The sequence below is a fragment of the Prorops nasuta genome, unplaced genomic scaffold (assembly GCF_024137725.1).
Source record: "Prorops nasuta isolate Cenicafe-Biocafe unplaced genomic scaffold, Cenicafe_Pnas_1.2 PNAS00045, whole genome shotgun sequence".
Lineage (NCBI taxonomy): Eukaryota > Metazoa > Arthropoda > Insecta > Hymenoptera > Bethylidae > Prorops > Prorops nasuta.
The window spans coordinates 46255-64117 of NW_027116842.1; the positions used below are offsets into that span (position 1 = coordinate 46255).

General features: G+C 31.0%; 2 protein-coding genes, 1 long non-coding RNA gene and 1 pseudogene across 3 annotated transcripts; 1 reads left to right on the plus strand and 3 right to left on the minus strand.

Moving 5' to 3' along the window:
- Positions 1–409: 409 nt before the first annotated feature.
- On the minus strand, positions 410–4051 carry LOC136784087 (venom serine protease 34-like). The gene is made up of 8 exons (XM_066744588.1): positions 3903–4051; positions 3508–3725; positions 3208–3429; positions 2921–3119; positions 2558–2758; positions 2143–2294; positions 1892–2048; positions 410–1764 (listed from the first exon to the last, which is right to left on the minus strand). Exons 1-8 carry the CDS (start codon positions 3910–3912, stop codon positions 1739–1741), a joined length of 1185 nt encoding a protein of 394 aa, XP_066600685.1. The 5' UTR covers positions 3913–4051; the 3' UTR covers positions 410–1738.
- On the plus strand, positions 1131–2550 carry LOC136784092 (uncharacterized). The gene is made up of 3 exons (XR_010824368.1): positions 1131–1253; positions 1879–2056; positions 2150–2550. It is a non-coding gene; the product is annotated as an uncharacterized lncRNA (long non-coding RNA).
- A 4650-nt stretch (positions 4052–8701) lies between the features above and the next one.
- Positions 8702–9295, minus strand: LOC136784091 (cytoplasmic FMR1-interacting protein-like; annotated as a pseudogene).
- A 704-nt stretch (positions 9296–9999) lies between these two features.
- LOC136784088 (venom serine protease 34-like) lies at positions 10000–12670 on the minus strand. Its single transcript, XM_066744589.1, has 8 exons — positions 12597–12670; positions 12223–12440; positions 11919–12140; positions 11590–11788; positions 11221–11421; positions 10788–10939; positions 10450–10606; positions 10000–10263 (listed from the first exon to the last, which is right to left on the minus strand). Exons 1-8 carry the CDS (start codon positions 12604–12606, stop codon positions 10241–10243), a joined length of 1182 nt encoding a protein of 393 aa, XP_066600686.1. The 5' UTR covers positions 12607–12670; the 3' UTR covers positions 10000–10240.
- Between the last annotated feature and the right edge of the window lie 5193 nt (positions 12671–17863).

The following is a 17863-nucleotide window of genomic DNA, read 5'->3' on the forward strand; positions in this document are numbered from 1 at the left end:
GGAATATATAAGACTTTTTGTTTAGTCCTATGGTCGACATATGTAGACGGTTCTGCTTTTAGTATACGTCATATCCTCATTCATGGACTTATTAATAATGAAGGCATTGTTTAATGAACAATCAACGTCGGTACCCACGGAAACCTCGCTGTCGGTCCAATAGAAGACCCTGTTGTGGAATTTTAGCTCGAAGCCATTGTCACACATTTTTCTGATAAAATTTATGCTTAATATCAACAGGAAACACATATAAACATTTCAATAATAAAAAAAAAATTGTACGCACACACACACACATATATATATCTTTAATCTATCAAGAAATTATTCATATAGGATATACAAAGTAAAGTATGTGAATAGTTATAAAAATTGAGTTATAGGGCACGTATAATAATATTTAATCAACTGTAGTTTTAATTATCAAATTAATTATATCGATAGTCTATTCATACAGTTTGCCTTTACAATTAGGGAGTAACATTTGCATGAATTAATTACATACGCAAGTAACCAAAAATTATATAATCATCTACACTATCGAAGACAATTGAACTAACCGTTCAATTACATTTTTCATTATAGAAATGTAACCAATTTAAAATACATCTAAACTAAACACCAAAAATTAAATGCATTTGTTGCTTTTTAGAAACCAGCATCACAATTTTCATTTCTTAATTAAATCGAATTAGTCTATGTCTTTCGACTATCGATATATAAGTGCCGATTATATAAGGATCACATATACATGTATATAAATTTGAAAAATTGAGCAATGAAATAACGCCTAGAATATATTACCTATAAACCCTTTTGTACATTTAATACATTTTAAAGATCTCTGAATCTATAATAATATCTAATTAATCATTTATCACTCAAGTAGAATTAAATTTCAAGTGTTCTTCAGTTAATTAAAAGCTGCTTATTTGAATTCAATAGCAAGAGGTAGTCCATTTTTTTTCGATAATACAATTTTTTCAGTATGGAAATAAAGTTTTCTTGGAAAACATTTCTTATCACTTTTCGTGGTGCGCATGTAGCGAATCGTGCGGCTATTGAGATTATTTGCTTGTTTCGAAAAGTCAATACTATGATATGTCTGTATTATATTAGTTTTATCATCCGAAGAAGTAGACGCGTCAGTAGCTTCATAATAATTGTGCGCTTAGTATTCGTACGTCTCTCGTAGGACCCGCGTGATTTGATATTTGATTGGAACCTTTTTCTAATAACGTTAATGGACTATCGTGAGTACAAATCAATCATATTCCCGCCTATCAATTAATAATAGTAGGAAGCATCAGTGGAAAAAGGTGTTAACTTACATTTTCAATGCTTTTTGAATAAATTAATAATTAAGTTTTCACGTAGCATATTGCATATGCTACGTGACACGTCTGCTATCTAAAAAACTTCCAGGAGACAACGAATACAGGTGACTTTTATTAACGCAAGGGTTAAACCTATATATGGAATTCTCAAAACATATATTAGATATTTAAAAGAAAAATGCGAGTTATTAGCTTCTTTCACTGACGATTTCAATTATAGCTGCGTATTACTCAATTTTATCATTCGTATAATTTATTAAATATAAAAACGATTAGCCTCATTTTCGGTATATCCTAGATTTTACTGTTGTAACGAATTATTACCTAAATAACAATGAAATTAGATAAAATTTTGTAAGAAATAATCAATGAAATCTGTCCATATGTTTACAATTAACGGGTTACTGGCTTTGACAATATGAAACCTCTGAAAGGAAATAAAATGTTCATATATATAGATAATTACTGAAATCAATATTACTTATTTTTGCTCTATTTATATGCCTAGTCGATAATAACTAATAATATTATATATTTTCAGATACAAAACTCACCCGATGTCTCTGAAACTATCCAGTCAATATAAGAACCGACACGTGTATTTACGCCAGGACTGTCGGCACCACAAACTCTGCCATAACTAATAACTGCAATTAGAAGCAGTTGCCTAGTGGTTGGATTTTCCCATAAAACTGGGCCGCCACTATCGAACTGTAAAGGTATTCATCAAAATACTCTGGTAAATTTAAACAATTGCTTTACACATATAGAGGTATACATTAATACCTTTTGCATTTATCTTTACCTGACAGGCATCCTTGCTTCTTGCATAAGTGCACAATTGTGAGGAGGTACCATTCGGGTAAAAAGTTTTACATTGATTATAGGTAAGTACGCTCACACTAACTTCTTGGAGAGTATTAGTCGTTGCTCCGCCATATTCTGTTGAACCCCATCCTAATATTTAAGGAACAATATTTAATAATTTTTTCTTATTCTCTTTAAAATCTGTCACTAAAATAATCATTTATTGTTGTGATAAAAAATATGGTTGTCACTACTTTGAAGAAAAATATCTATTGGTTATATATTTTAATTCAAGAAAATATTGCTCTTTAAGTAATAAGTAGTGTATGTATATTAAACTTTATATATCCTACAACATCGGATTGTGTTAGTTTGAGACGTAAAAGAATATTATATTTGAATACAATACTAACCTAAAAGTTTTACGAAATCACCTGCAAAACTATCAAATGAATGCTGAAATGGAAGGCAAGCTGGACCTACTGCATTAGAATATGTAAAAACTCCATCAATTTGTATAATTGCAATATCTGAGCCTGTAGTTACGCTGACATAGTTCGGATGCACTATAGCTTTAGATATTCTGTAAAGCTTTGTAGCATTCGATTCGGAACCTGTATTTAATTCAGCAGATTTTTTAAACAAAAGACTAACTATGCCCAATGTATAAAAAAATGTATTATTTATAAATAAAAACTATTGAAAATGAGAAATGTTCAATAAATATATTATAACAAATCCTAGACCTTATACTCTATATTATTGTAAAGACTAACCTGTGGATAAGTCATGTTCACCCGCTATGACACCTAGCTGAGCCACATTCCGACCAGTAACACAATGTGCCGCTGTCAAAACGTATCTGGGAGCGATTATTCCTGCACCACAATAAAGCATTTTAATAGAAGCATCCACGAGTCCTGCCATCATAGGATACTCGTTCACACCTGTCTCCTGGCCCCCCACGATTTTATTCTGTATCGAGTGATTCGGGTTATTAGCAATAAATCATTGAATATTATGTAGATAAATTAAAACTATATTTTTATAATGGAATACATACCGGGTTCTTTTTCCCGCAAGCGCAATCATTGCTTTCCTGTTCCTCCTCTATAGCTTGTAGGAGGCATAAAAATTTGCCTCCTGTTGTAGTACTTGGTGAATAAAATCTTATTTCCATTAGCTTGCTCTCCGATTCTATGCTAAATGTACCTGTCCCGCAATACTTATATGGATCACCGTTATTTATTTTAACGGTGAGAACATCTTGGCTGCAACCTTGGCTCTGAAGAAAAAGTTAACGAATTGCTTAATTAATAGATTGAATTGTGTAAGTCGTTGTCAAATGAAAAGACATACTTACCGCAGGCAATTGAAAGACGGTACATGTTAACTTGTTCCGATAACTACTTTGTGCAACCCATCGACAATAGTTTTGACCGGTATAACTTCCAGGATACCCCGAATTATAAACATAATAAGATTGTCCAGGTTCTAGTTCTTGATAATAATCGCATTGTGGATTTTGAGCATCATTCAATCCTATCAGCATAGCCAGTATGCTTATTGGAAAAAGAATAGCTGCAAAAGAAAAAACGATAAAGTCAACATTAATTAAATTAAATTGAAAGCTACAAATTTGTATATGAAAGTGAGTATAGAGCCCGTGTCTCTATTAAATCAACGTGTTAACTATAAATATAGAAACCAAACAAAATTAACGAATTTTATAGCTTTTTATAAAAAAAAAAAAAATACCTCTTAGCATAATGCTTAATTTACCGCACCAATAAATTTTTATTGAAAACAATTGTTATATTGTTTTCCTTTGGTTAAGAAAAAGGCGCACACAGTGTACCCAACAACAGTTGCTTATATTCTGTTGTTTTATCCTGATGAAAAAGTGTTAAAACGTAAAGTGATTACTTCACGACCGTTATCACACATCGTCTTATCTTGCGGCTATACATATGCCTACATTTGAGTAAAAGTAGATTTACGTAGTCGGGGGCAAATATCTGAACGGCGCCTCGTAAAAAACACTTTTTATATCCGTACTTAAATGTCATAAATTAGACACTATTATTATATTGTTAATATTATTATTCCGGCATATCTTAATTTACCATATGATGAAACGAATTTGACAAGTATATTCCATTGTAAAAAACGCGAATCGATCATTCATTGTCCCGCATGCCTTCGTAAATATTTCACTTGATTCATTACGGTAGCTTTTTACAGTTTATATTAATCCCCGTTATTTCTACAGTTCATATTCGGTATAACTCTTCAATGACACTTGTACACTTATATAAAAAATATATATAGTAGTGTTTTTTCTGAGACATATAGGATATTTTACGAAAACGAAAAATTCAGATCTATTACAGTGTGGCATTAAAATTAATATATGTAATCTTTGTTTATACATATACGTAGGAGGTAGCTATTTCGTTAAGAAAAAAACTAAAGTAAGCATAATTATTTGCTTAAAACATTATCGCAACCATAAATTCTATTCTTGATCAATTATTACAATTTAGGTAAGTGTACAGTTTTCCGCTAAAATTCCGTTTTTGCTGATATCATTACACATTTAATACAATTGAAACAATGTAATAGATAATAGCTAATGTCTCAAAACATTTATTTGTAAAAAATACTGATATCCAAGAAAATTATAGAAAATAACTTAATTTGTACATGAAAGAAAGAAAACAAGCTAATAAAACTCATATATAATTATAATAAAAATCGCACATACGTAAATCGTATAATTATAAGGAAAGTGAAGAAAAATTATAACAGATAATACATTTATAACATTTTCAAATCTGTTTTAATTTTTCTCTATTCGAATCTTATTCTGGCTTTATCTTATAGGGGAGACCGGTGACAATTGTAACAAAAAGTGAGTTTCATTTTTTTCTGAGGATCCTACTAGTGTCAATAATCTCAAAAAAATGGTGATACTTATGTCAACTTTTCTAATGAGGTTCATATAATTATTCTTTCATAAAATGTAATCATTACATTACGAAGATGCTTCATTTATCGTTTTGCTCGGCATAATTCGATATAATACGAATACGTCTCTAGGTTACCCGGTCTAGCATAATAAATTTTAATAGTCATTTCTTTCAGTGTATACTAAACATTAACACATATAGTTAATTTAAGAAGTATCCAGATAAAATTTTGTGCCCAGATTGGTAGCAGATTGGCAACAGAATTTGCAAATTCTGTTGTCAGATTGATATCAAGTATAAAAGCATTTGACTTGGTATTTGCCATCAGAACCTGCTCATATACTATCCTTTCAGCAGAATGGCGCCAAAAACAAGATGGAATTTGTACACATAACCCAAGCACAGATTTATAACAGATTTGCGACAGACTCTGCTCTGCAGTATGTACAACACAGTCTCTGAAGGCAGATTAAAAACAAAAACAAAGCAGGATCTGTTACTCGAGGTACGCTCTTTAAATGACTTTAAATTTTTACCCAATAAAATCAAAAACGTTGAATCAACATATTTTTTTAATACGTTATCTGTAGTTGAAACAGCGTGCCCTTTGTCGCCAAAATCAACGTTTCTATCAACGATTGGCTTAACATTTAAACAACAGTTAATTTCACGCGTTTCTGTCCGGTTGAACAAATTTTAGGATGTACAAATTCAACCGTGTGAATAATTTTACACTTCAATTTGCATCAAAATTCAAAAATATTATAAGTTATAATTATACAATCAATTTTTACTAAAAAAAAAAAAGAAAACATATTGGGAGATGGCTGGATGTGAACCTGCGCCCTGCAGGTTTTCCCTCCCGTATATAAGCGCATCTTAACGGGATCCCTCACGCGTGCTTTACCGACAGTACAAGTCAATCAACAATTCGTTTAATAAAAGTAAAATGCGAAGCAAATTGCAAAAACGGGCTTCTTTATGAGAAGATGCCAATTCTAACGAGTCAATCGAGCTTAAAAAAACTCAAATCGGATGAAGAATAACGCTGTACCACTGTCCCGCGTTCTTGAAGTGGAAATAACCAAAAGTAACCTCTCTTCAAGAACGCGGCACAATGATACAGCGTTATTTTTCAACTAATTTGAGTGTTTTTAAGTTCGTTTGACTCGTTAGGACTGGCACATTGTCCTACAAAGCCACGATTATTCAATTTACCTCGCATTTGAATTTTATTAAACTAATTGTTTATTGACTTGAACTGTCGATAAAGTAGGCGTGAGGGATCCCATTACTCCGAGTGTACCACAATTTGGGTTAATTTTCTGACATAAAAATATCTACTTCAAATTTACGAAAAGTTTGCATTCTTTCATAAGAACATTTAGTCTTCACATAAAACTTAAATGCATTTACAAAACTTTGCATCAGTGTTGCATGGTTTTAAAAACAAACATTTTAAGCCAAATGTTGCTACTGGGTAAATAGCAAATATGCTGTAACCCATACTAGACTTATATGAAGGTGATTATATCTTGTGAATGATGTACTACAGGCGAACAACAATTTGGATTAACTGCTTTGGCAAAAATATATTTACTTCATATTTACGAGAAGTTTCTATTCTTTGGTAAGAACATTTATTCTTCACATTAATCGTATAAATGCGTTTACAATACTTTGCATCAGTGTTGCTTGTTCTAAAAACCATAATTGTGAGCCAAATATTGCTAATTGGGTAAGCGGCAAATATGCTGTAAACCATATTAAACTTACATGAAGGTGATTATCTTCTGAATGATGTACGGCAAGTGAACTACAATTTAGATTGACTAGTTTGGCGGAAATATATTTACTTAACATTTACGCAAAGTTTCCCTTCTTTAGTAAAGACATTTATTCATCACATCAGTCATAAATGTATTTAGAAAACTTAGCATCAATCTTGCTAATACTACATACAATAATTTTATACCAAATATTGTTCATGAATATGTATAGTCACTTTAGTGGAAATTACAAAGAAATACTTGTATTATAGTTGTATACAAATTTTGATTTATCCCATATTTTATCAAACCTTGCTATAATCATTATAGCTAAATACGTTTTACTGATTCTTATATACGCATGTATATCTAAAATATGTACATATATAAATCTTCACGTAAATCTGTATAGTCCTGCAAGCCATGCAATGAGTCCCCACTGAAACTTCTTCGATTTAATATGGTCACATGCGTGCCATTTGAATATATGCACTTAATATGTTTAGGTGTTATGAAGAAAATTATTTCGGCAATTGTAGAAACGAAGTACCCTTTATTCAAAGTTTTAAAATTTAAAGAAAAAGAGATATCTTCCAGGCTAATGACATTGCAGTCATACTGTCCACGAGAATTTTTTAGACGGCCGAGATCATTGGAAGATTTTCCTCATTGTAAGGCAACCGAGTTTCGACAAATCCTTTTGTATACTGGTTCTGTTGTATTTTTTGGCCTTTTAAAAGATGAAGAATACTTGCATCTTTTGTTATTGCATTCTGCTATAAGATCATTGGCTATAATTCACCCAAGCGAAGAATACAAAGCTTACGCAGAAACGGCTCTGAAAGTTTACGTAGTGCTGCGAATTTCTCTTTGGACCAACATTTATGTCTTACAATGTGCACGGATTGTTGCACGTTGTTGAAGACGTACGAATGTTTGGAGATATAAATTCATATTCGGCAATTCCGTACGAGAAAAATATGAAGTTTTTTCGAAAATATATAAGAAATCCTCAGCAACTACTGCAACAATTGCATAATCGTATGAGTGAAGAAAGTAATTACCCTAAACTTGAAAAAAACCAAGGTGATCAATTGCAATATTTTTGCGCAATCACAATGAAGGACCAATATTAGATTTTATTCATTCAAATATTAAACAATACAAAGTTTTACAGTATGAATATTTACGTCTCATGATAAAAGATGATCGAAATGCATTGCATATTATTGAAAACTGGAGTTATCGGACGAATTGTAAATATATCACTTTTTTAGTTTAACAGCTTTTACAACTCATTATATCTGTAACATTTTCTTAAGCAATGTGGTAACATTGAATGTTATAATCATATTACATAAACGATTGCAACCATTAGAGAAAAATGGTATATTTATATATTTTCCAAGGATACATATTGTATGTATTAAATGTATTTAATAAGATATTGTTGTATGATGCTCGATATGCAAGTTAAATTAAGTACACTACAAAGCATTATTAAAAAAATAAAAATTTTACAAAAAGATTTAGATTAAAATAACTTACAATAAATGCAAAGAGATAATCTCATACTTAAGGCCGTATCTAGGGGAAGGGGGTATGGGGGCTTCCCCCCCCCCCCCCCCCCAGAGAAATGATTAAACACTTTAGATGTTAACATTTTTGCTACTTTTTGGTTTCGCTTTTAATTCCGAAGTTAAGCCCCCCTCCCCGAAAATTTAATCTATATAGATACGGCCTTGCTCATACTGAATGTGAGTTACAAATACAATTTTATATACTGTATTAAAAATTATAACATAAATATTATACCTTATTGATTATTAATTTGTCGTAAATATTCTGGTTCATGATAATGTTGTTGAGCATGTGTAATGGAAGAATGAATTGGTGGAGAGAAACAGCGAACGTATTCAATGCTGGTAGCATCTGTATCCCCACTTTTCAAGTATTTATTCAGCACAGCGAACATTTGAGAGTTTAAAACTTGAAATTTTCTAATACGATCCATCATTTGTTTTAAATGAATTCCTTTAACATTTTTATCTTTCCCGTCTACGCGTTGAACTCGGAGTATATGATACCAAAATTCTAATCCTTCAAACCGTCTTTGCTGATCCAGAAGGACAATCATAGCACAGCCTGCCCAATGGAGTCCTTCACCAAATAATTCTTCAACAGTAAATTCCGTTTCTCCAATAGGAATACAATAAACAAATTGAAATGCGCTCCAAAGCCTGTAAAATTCGATGCACTCGTCGATGTTCATTACTCCATTCGCTAGTGGTGGACCTATCCAGATAGGATCGTCTGAAAAGTTTCGTAGTCTACTTAGAACGACTTCAAATATAGACAATCCACAGCATAATCTCTCACTCGTAAACAAATCTCCTTATCTGGATATCATCGCCTGTTTAGCAGTACCTAGTTTATATATACCTATTTGGTACAATTTGCAATGCAGCATATATTTTTGTTCCAGCCTTTTCCGCTTCGCTTTTGGTTTTTCACCTTCCTTGCAAAAAGGTCGAGGTAAAATATTTTGGAAAGGTGCCGCGTGCAACAAATCACAAACCTCTTCTTACGACAGCGTTTGCTCCATTAATATACAAAACAGAATGGTATTTCCGAATTCGCGAAAATTATGAAAGAATTCTGTTTTAGCATCGAGATATTGTACCATGTCGTTCGACTGTGCATGGCAATAACCCAAAACTCCCGGAGAGCCATAATCGTATCTTGGAAGTTTGCAAGCGTTATGTATTGCTCCCATTAAAGTCTTTGTGTAAATTGGTGTAAACTTCCTTGCATGAGAGATTTTACAATTTTTAGTCATTCTTTCATTACAACTGCAATTCCTTGATACCCCAAAAATTTACATATTGTACGAAAATGTTAGGGCCCAACAAATCCTGAATACTGTCCGTACAATGTACTATATGACAAATTGAAATGTTTACTACCCCATAATTAATGATGTGACATTTGTTGACCGATACACGTACGTACCGGTATAAGTATGGGTGCTATAGTAGCCCCTCGTTTCCCTAAATGTATATACATTTCTTACAGGTATATAAAAAGGCTTTCCGAGTGTTAGATGGTGTAAAATAAACATTCAAATATATTCTTTATTAGTAAGATTATTGCCGTCCAAGGAACGAAATTATTACAAAAATTGTCTTATAAATTATTTCTTATATTTTTAAGACAAAGCAAACGATACTTTTTCGAACAGTTTTACATAATTGGCATCAGTTTGTTAATTCGTAATATAGGTAATGTTTAATTCATGCGAGAATAAACCAGCGAAACTTATCCATATAATCATAGTTAACAAGTTATTCTTTCATCAGTACCTACAGAAATTAAAATCTGAAAGGAGGTAAAACTTTTTTTAGACATGTCTTTAATTAAATCAAAGTTACTTTTCGATAGATAATAATTAAACCTTAAGTAGGCGCATGGGGCCACCGCCCATTTGATTATTACTATGGTAAGTTTTCCGATGCACCTAATTATACGTTAATGCTATCATTTACTGATACATTAAAAGCTCACCCGGTGTAGCGAAAACTATCCAGTCGAGAAGAGCAATAACACGTGCATTTATAGCAGGACTAGAAATAGAACAATACATGCCACGACTAATTATTCCTGTCACGAATGGTTGTCCTGTCGCCGGATCCTTGAAAATTAAAGGTCCGTTCTGGTCGCTCTATAAATGTAATTACCACATAGTTACGTGATTTTAAAACCCTAATAGCAAACAGTGTCCAAGGGACATCTGGATATCCTCGGAATATTTTGACACATTATCCTGAGGATATTTTTGTTACTGGGGAACTAAGTTTAAGCCTGCAATAACGTTACATTTAATATCTTCCATATAATATTACCTGACAGCTATTTACGTCTGTTGAAAAAGTGCAAAAAGAGAACAAATTATCAATAGAAAGAGGTCTTCCACACTCAAAATTGGATAGCACTCTCACAGTAGTTTTTTCAAGAACGGCAGTTATTTGTCCACCACTTTTTGTTTCATTCCAATCTGATATTTGAAAAACGAGTAAATTAATAATTTTTCTTAGGCTCTGTAAAATCTATCACTACATAATTATATATTATTGTGATAAAAAATATTATATTGACTTCGTTAAAAAATATATCTAATAGTAATAATCATTAATTACAGTAAATGTGCTGCTCTCAATAAGAAAAACAAATTATATATGTAAGATATTTTTAAATTAAACTTTAAATATTATGTGTTAAAGGATTGTATGTATATAGAGACATTTATAAACAATTATATTTGAATGCTAAACCAACCTAAGACATCTAGACGAGTTCCAGGAAAGGTACCGGATGAATGCCTGAACGGAAGACATACTGCACCCACATCATGAGAGAATTTAATATCTCTGTCAACTCGTAGAATTGCAATATCGTTCTGTAAAGTTTTATTATTATACTTTGGGTATACTATAGCTTCTGCTACTCCGTAAAAGTTTGAATCATTCGCTTCGAAACCTGTATTTAATACAACACAAAATATTTAAACAAAATACTAACAGTCTCTTATATGTGAGACAATGACATTATATATAAATGAAAACTGTTGAAAATAAGAAATGTCCAACGATTCGATTATAGCACCACCTAATATACGTCTTACACCAAATTACTGCAAAGACCAACCTGTGGATATTTCACGTTCACCTACTATTATAGCCATCTCTGCTAAATTCCGGTTAGAAACACAATGTGCCGCTATCAAAATATATAGGTTAGCAATTATTGCCCCAGTACAAAAAACTGATTTATTAGAAGCATCAACGAGTGCTGCCACCATAGAATACTCGTTCATATTTGTCTCTTCACCTCCCACGATTCTATTCTATATGGAATGATGCGTGTTATTTGCAATAAATCATTGAGTATTATTCTGCTAAATTAAAATGGTATTCTGATGATGCTATATATATATATTTATATATATATATATATATATATATATATATATATACCGAACTAGTTATTCCACAATCACAATCAGGGTTTTTCTGTTTCTCTTCTATTGTTTCGACAATGCAGAAAAATCTACCACCAGTGGTAGTATTTTGCGAATGAAACCTTATTTCCAGCAAATTGTCTTCCGATTCTATGTTAATTGTACTATTTCCACAATAATTATGTGTGGAATTATCATTGGCTTTAATGGAGAGTTCGTCTTCAGAGCAATCTTGGCTCTGCAAAAAAAAAATACTTTTTTAATCGGATAATTAATATAGTTTTAATTATTTATATTGTTGTCAAATTGAAAATATTTACACGAGGTAATGCTAACTCGTCACATGTTAACTTCATCGGATAATTGCTCTGTACAATCCATCGACAAGAGTTTCGACCGGTATACGTGTCAGGATAGTTCGGATTAAAAATATAATAAGGTTTTCCAGGTTCTAGTTGTTGATGATGATCGCATTGTGAATCTTGAGCATTGTTCAATCCCACCAGCATGCCTAGCAAACTTATCGGAATAAGAATAGCTACAAAGAACAATTGAAAAGCTCAAATTAATTAAACTATCAAATTCCCTGTAAAAAAATAGGAGAGAGGCTCAAGTCAGTATCCAATTAATGCACTTAATACATATATAAATTAACTGAACAAAATCTACAAATTTTGTAACACAAAGAAATTACCTGTTAACATTGCGTTCAATTTGCTGCACTAGTAAAATTTTCTTAATAGAAATTGTTAGTGCTTTCCTTTTTTGAAGAAAACGCATAGGCTATGCCTAGTACAGTTTCTTATATACTGTTGTCTTATCATAATGAAAAAGTTTCAAAACGTTTCAAAAACCGTCTTATCTTGTAGCTATACAATGACTCGCGAATTAATATTCTGACACAATGAAATGTTTGGTATTATTATTGATTTTATTTATTTATTATCAGATAATTTGACTTATTACTAGACTGCGGCTTATCAGGCAAAACATATTATTATTTATCATTTTATTTACTAGAAATAAACTCAGCATTTTTAATATATCGAAATTTTTAATTTGGCTTCACTGCTTTTTAAAAATTTTATCAATAGTTTGTATCAGTCAAGCTAATTTGAAAAATAAAGCAATTTAAATTCTATATTTGCATAAAAATTCGCAGCATTTTTGTTAAATTTTAATTAGTTTAAACCACATATCCACTAAATTTATACAAGTCTTTCCTTTTTAAATTTGACATTTTCCAAAGGTATTGGTGAAGTAAGAAAATATGTCATCATTTTATCGTCGCGAAAAACTTCAGACATACACGACAAAAGCTTAATATTTATATACAAAATGTATATAAATAAATGAAATGTATATATTAAAATTAATACTTTGTAGGATGGCCTTTTTTGTTTTTGTAACACAAGTAAACCATTTCGGTATGTGTTTAATAACTTATTTTTATAATCTAAAGGTATGCGATTTGCCATTCTTCAAGTAGTCATCTGTACTTTATAATTTGTTTCTAAAACTAATATAGGCTTTTTTCTTATTAATTCTATTATTTATCAATTGCCATACACTCTCAATTGGATTTAGATCAGGAGACTGTGTAAGAGGATTCGATACTTTAAGATAATTTATTATATACCAAGGATCGGAAATATTTGTCCTTTTCTACTTATTACTATAGTCACTGACAGGAATATTATACATAATGTGCGCAAGGTCCGTTGCCACTCTTATATTTCGGAAACAATTCGAAATTCCGAACTATCGCAAAATATATGTTCGATTATTTGAATTGGCTACTGTTTTAAAAGGGTCAGTGGTCAGTGCCTCAAAGGGGATTCAAAGTGGACGACCCCTCTTAAAAATATTAGATGGAATTCTCCATTTGTATTGCATATTTTTATAGATTATTTTGATAACTTCTTAAAACACCCTACACATAAATTTAACATTTCATCCACTCATTCATTAGGTACTTTGATTTGATATTATAAACATACTACTTCATCTAATCTCACACTTTTATATATTTGACTTCTACTCAAAATACGTATTAAATGACTGAATGAAATTATATAAATACATATGAAGTTTTGAAAGTTCTTAAGACGAGGTATAAGGAAATACAGAAAATATGGTATAGGTTCCATTCAACATTTTTAAACAGAACTACCACCTGATCCATCAAGTAATTGTAAACACGCGTTTTGACAATTTTTTGAAAATCTGAACCGTTTCCAATATTATAGAGATAGTAACAGACTTTTGTTCTCCCTGCACAATAATATTCTTCACTAAATACGACTTTTGTTTTGGATAATTATGCTGCTAAAATTTAAAATTGTCTCTATAGTTGATTTACGGCACTTTTCGGTAAATTATCTTTATCAATGATTCAAGTACACAATTATATATCTAAAATTTCATTAATAAAAAGTAACTCGCCTATTTCTACGGTCACACACAAGATACAGTCCCAAACAATTACACTCTTATCGCCGTGTTTCATTAGCGCACACAAGCTTGCAATTTTTAATATTAGTATTATTAATTTTTTGTGCTAAGTCCTTTTACGCCTATTGGATCAAAAACTGTTAAATTGGCTTTCGTAGACAAATATATAGCGTTATGCTATTATATTTCTGCTAATGAAACTTATTCATTAGCAAGGGCAAGCCACATTTTAGGATGGTTTTCATTATACATATAGTATATAATTTATGATTTCTTACAGGCTGAGCGCTTCCATCGTATTTAATACATTCCGAAATATTCCACAAAGAGCACTTTTTTATACTATTTTTTAACAAATTATCCGCCAAATCAGGAGCGTTTATTCGAAAGTTTAGTTTTATTTGTTTACTAAGTTTATACATCTCCCGTTTCTCAATAAGTTTTGACCGTCCTGTTTGCGAAATAGTTATAATTTAACCGTCATTACCAATTGTTCTTACACCATCAAAAACTATGCTTTAATTTACATTTAACATATTATCTATATATATATATATATATATATATATTTATTGATGTGATTTGCCCTTAACGCCATTAATGGAAATGATTGTCCTACATTGAAAAAAAAATTTTGTTTCTTTGCTTCATATATAGGTATTTAAATTTAATATAGTTATGAGAAGTTCGCTTTTGAAAGGACTAGATAAAATTGCCAAAAAAATGGAATATCCGTGTGTTCCTTTGAACTTTTATGGTCATATATATAATAAATATGCTATATCTAATTTAGTTTTTATAATGTTAATTTTTTTAACACCTTTTATTACGCTATATCGAAATATTTTAGCAGTTAAAATTAAGCACTATTTCCGATTTCAAATAGAATCTTCGAAAATAATTAAATTAAAAATTAAGAAGTGTATTTATAATTATTAGATATGTTTTATAACTAATCATTAATCCATCAGTGATATAATACCAAGAATAGCACAGTACACGAATATTAATTCAAGTGTGATTACTGTACATACATATACATATGAGTAAAAATAGAATTACGTATAGTTTAGAACAAATATCAAAACAACGCGCATCTGAGCCTGTAAGAACATCTTTATACCCATACATAGGTGCTATATATTATTACACCATTGTTACTTTCTTAATTTTTTAAAGTAGAATATCGTAACATACACACAGAGACACAATGGTTACATGGAACTTATACGTTTCGTGTGTGTAGCTATATTTACGCTCACGTCTTATAAGCTACGGTAAGCGGCCAACTTCAGCCCGAGGCATATATTTTGGCTGGAGAAAAAGTTAGAGAAGAATTCTTATTTTGGCATATATATATGTAAAGATAATATAGTATGAGATCTTTGGATTACATAAATCGATTTTGAAGTTCATGGGCTCAAATGAAAGCTTTTTCAAAATCATTTTAAGAAAAGCTTTACTTAAATCATGACAATCGATTATTCGTGTAGATAAATCGGTTTGAAAATTGGGACGGCCCACTAGCTGCATAAGAGAAGTAGTGCCTCTATGGACGGCGGTATAGAAATGTCTTTATCCACTTTTATATGTACTGGCCATCGAGACACTACCGTATCTCTTGGTCTGTATTATATCATCCATCGAACGAATTTCTGGTATATGTTTCCGTAATTTAAAATTCACTAAGAACTCGTTATTTTGTGCAAAGTAACTCACATTAAATATTGCAATTTTTATTAAAGTTTACATTTATTTCAGGTATTATTAGTCAGTACTCGGTGTAACTATTTATACAACACTCTCTCATGTACATATTAAATGCAGTACTATTTTCTTAGAAACGTAAATTGTTTAACGAAAACTAAAAGTCAGATCTATTACGGTGACATTCAAATTAATATATGTAATCTTGTCTATGTGTGTGTGTGTTGTGTATACATGCATATACACGTACACATTTCGTTAAAAAGAAAACTAAAGTAAATATAATTATTTGCTTAAAATATTATCGCACAACCATAAATTTTCTTCTCTCCATCAATTATTACAATTTAGGTAAGTGCATAGTCCTCCGCTAGAACCGTTTTGACTGATAATACTAGATATAATACGATTGAAACAATGTTGTAGATAACAGCTATAATGCCTCAAAATTGAAATTGAAACGTAAAAAATGCTGATGCCTAAGAGAATTGTAGAACATATACTTAATTGGTATATGTATAGGAAAGAAAATAACTTTACTACACAAAAGAAAAAACAAAAATAGATAATAAAGTTGAAGAAAGATATTTGTTTGATTGTACAATATAATCACAAGAGAAACCGCATTTACGTAAGTCGTATATTTTTAAAATTTTTAGCCAAAACTGTTTTTGATTTTTACTTTTATTTAAATATTATTTTTCGGTTTTATTGCTCAATACCAAACAAACTTTCTTCATCAACGTTACACTAAAAGCCACACACATATATGCATATACTCAGAAAAGTTTCATTCGTAATATTATTAAACGGCTGTTATGAGATAACCGAAAGTGGGACAAAATAATCCCTCGAGATAAAATGATCCTTGAAGGCTTAAGAAATGCTATTAGTAATATTGGTTTAAAAATAAATATAAGTATCAAAATACAACTTTTTAAATGTATAATATAGAAAGGTCTGTCCTTTTATTGTGTACAAAATTGTTACTGAGATTTAACAAGAGACACAGTATTGTCTCGGTGGCAAGTACATGCCTACCGTCACGCGCTACCATGTAACTACCTTATACAGCCAGTTTAGCCGTTCTATATTTCAAACCGAATTATCTCTATAAATGATCATTTCTCAAGATTAAGGTATAGTTGTTCTTAAAATGGGTTTGAAAAAGTTTTCATTTGAGCTCATGAACATCAAAATCGGTTCATGCAATCCAGAAATCTCATACTCTGTTAGCTATATAGGTATATACGCCAAATAAGATTTTTCTCTTTCTTAGCCACAGTATATAAGTCTCGGGCTGAAGTTGACCGCCTAAGTGACGTCATTTTACCACTACTACCAACCTAACTTTGGGCTGTCAAAATTTTGTCGGCTGCAGTGTTTATAACAAAGTAATATTTATTGTGATGTTGTTGTTCACCTATTATAAATGTGTAAAATTTTTAAATTAAGAAATAAATTAAATTAATAGTGACAGAAGGGATCAACGACTAGATAAGTATAATATTACATTTTATAATACAGGTTATTAATTACGCTAGATGATTTATGTACTTGTCGTCTTTTTTTGCAAGCTAAGTTAACCATTAGAAGACAAGAATTTTTCAATTAAAATTACCTATTATTTTGCAGCAAATCTATAGAATGCAAAGCATACTATACGTAGATCAGTCGAGTTTGTGGCTGGCCATTATAGTGGCCGGATTCCTTGTCTACAGGTTAATAATTTTGCAGTAAATGCAACTATTTTAGAGGACTACAACTAAATTAATAGTCATTTTGATTTTAATGGAACCA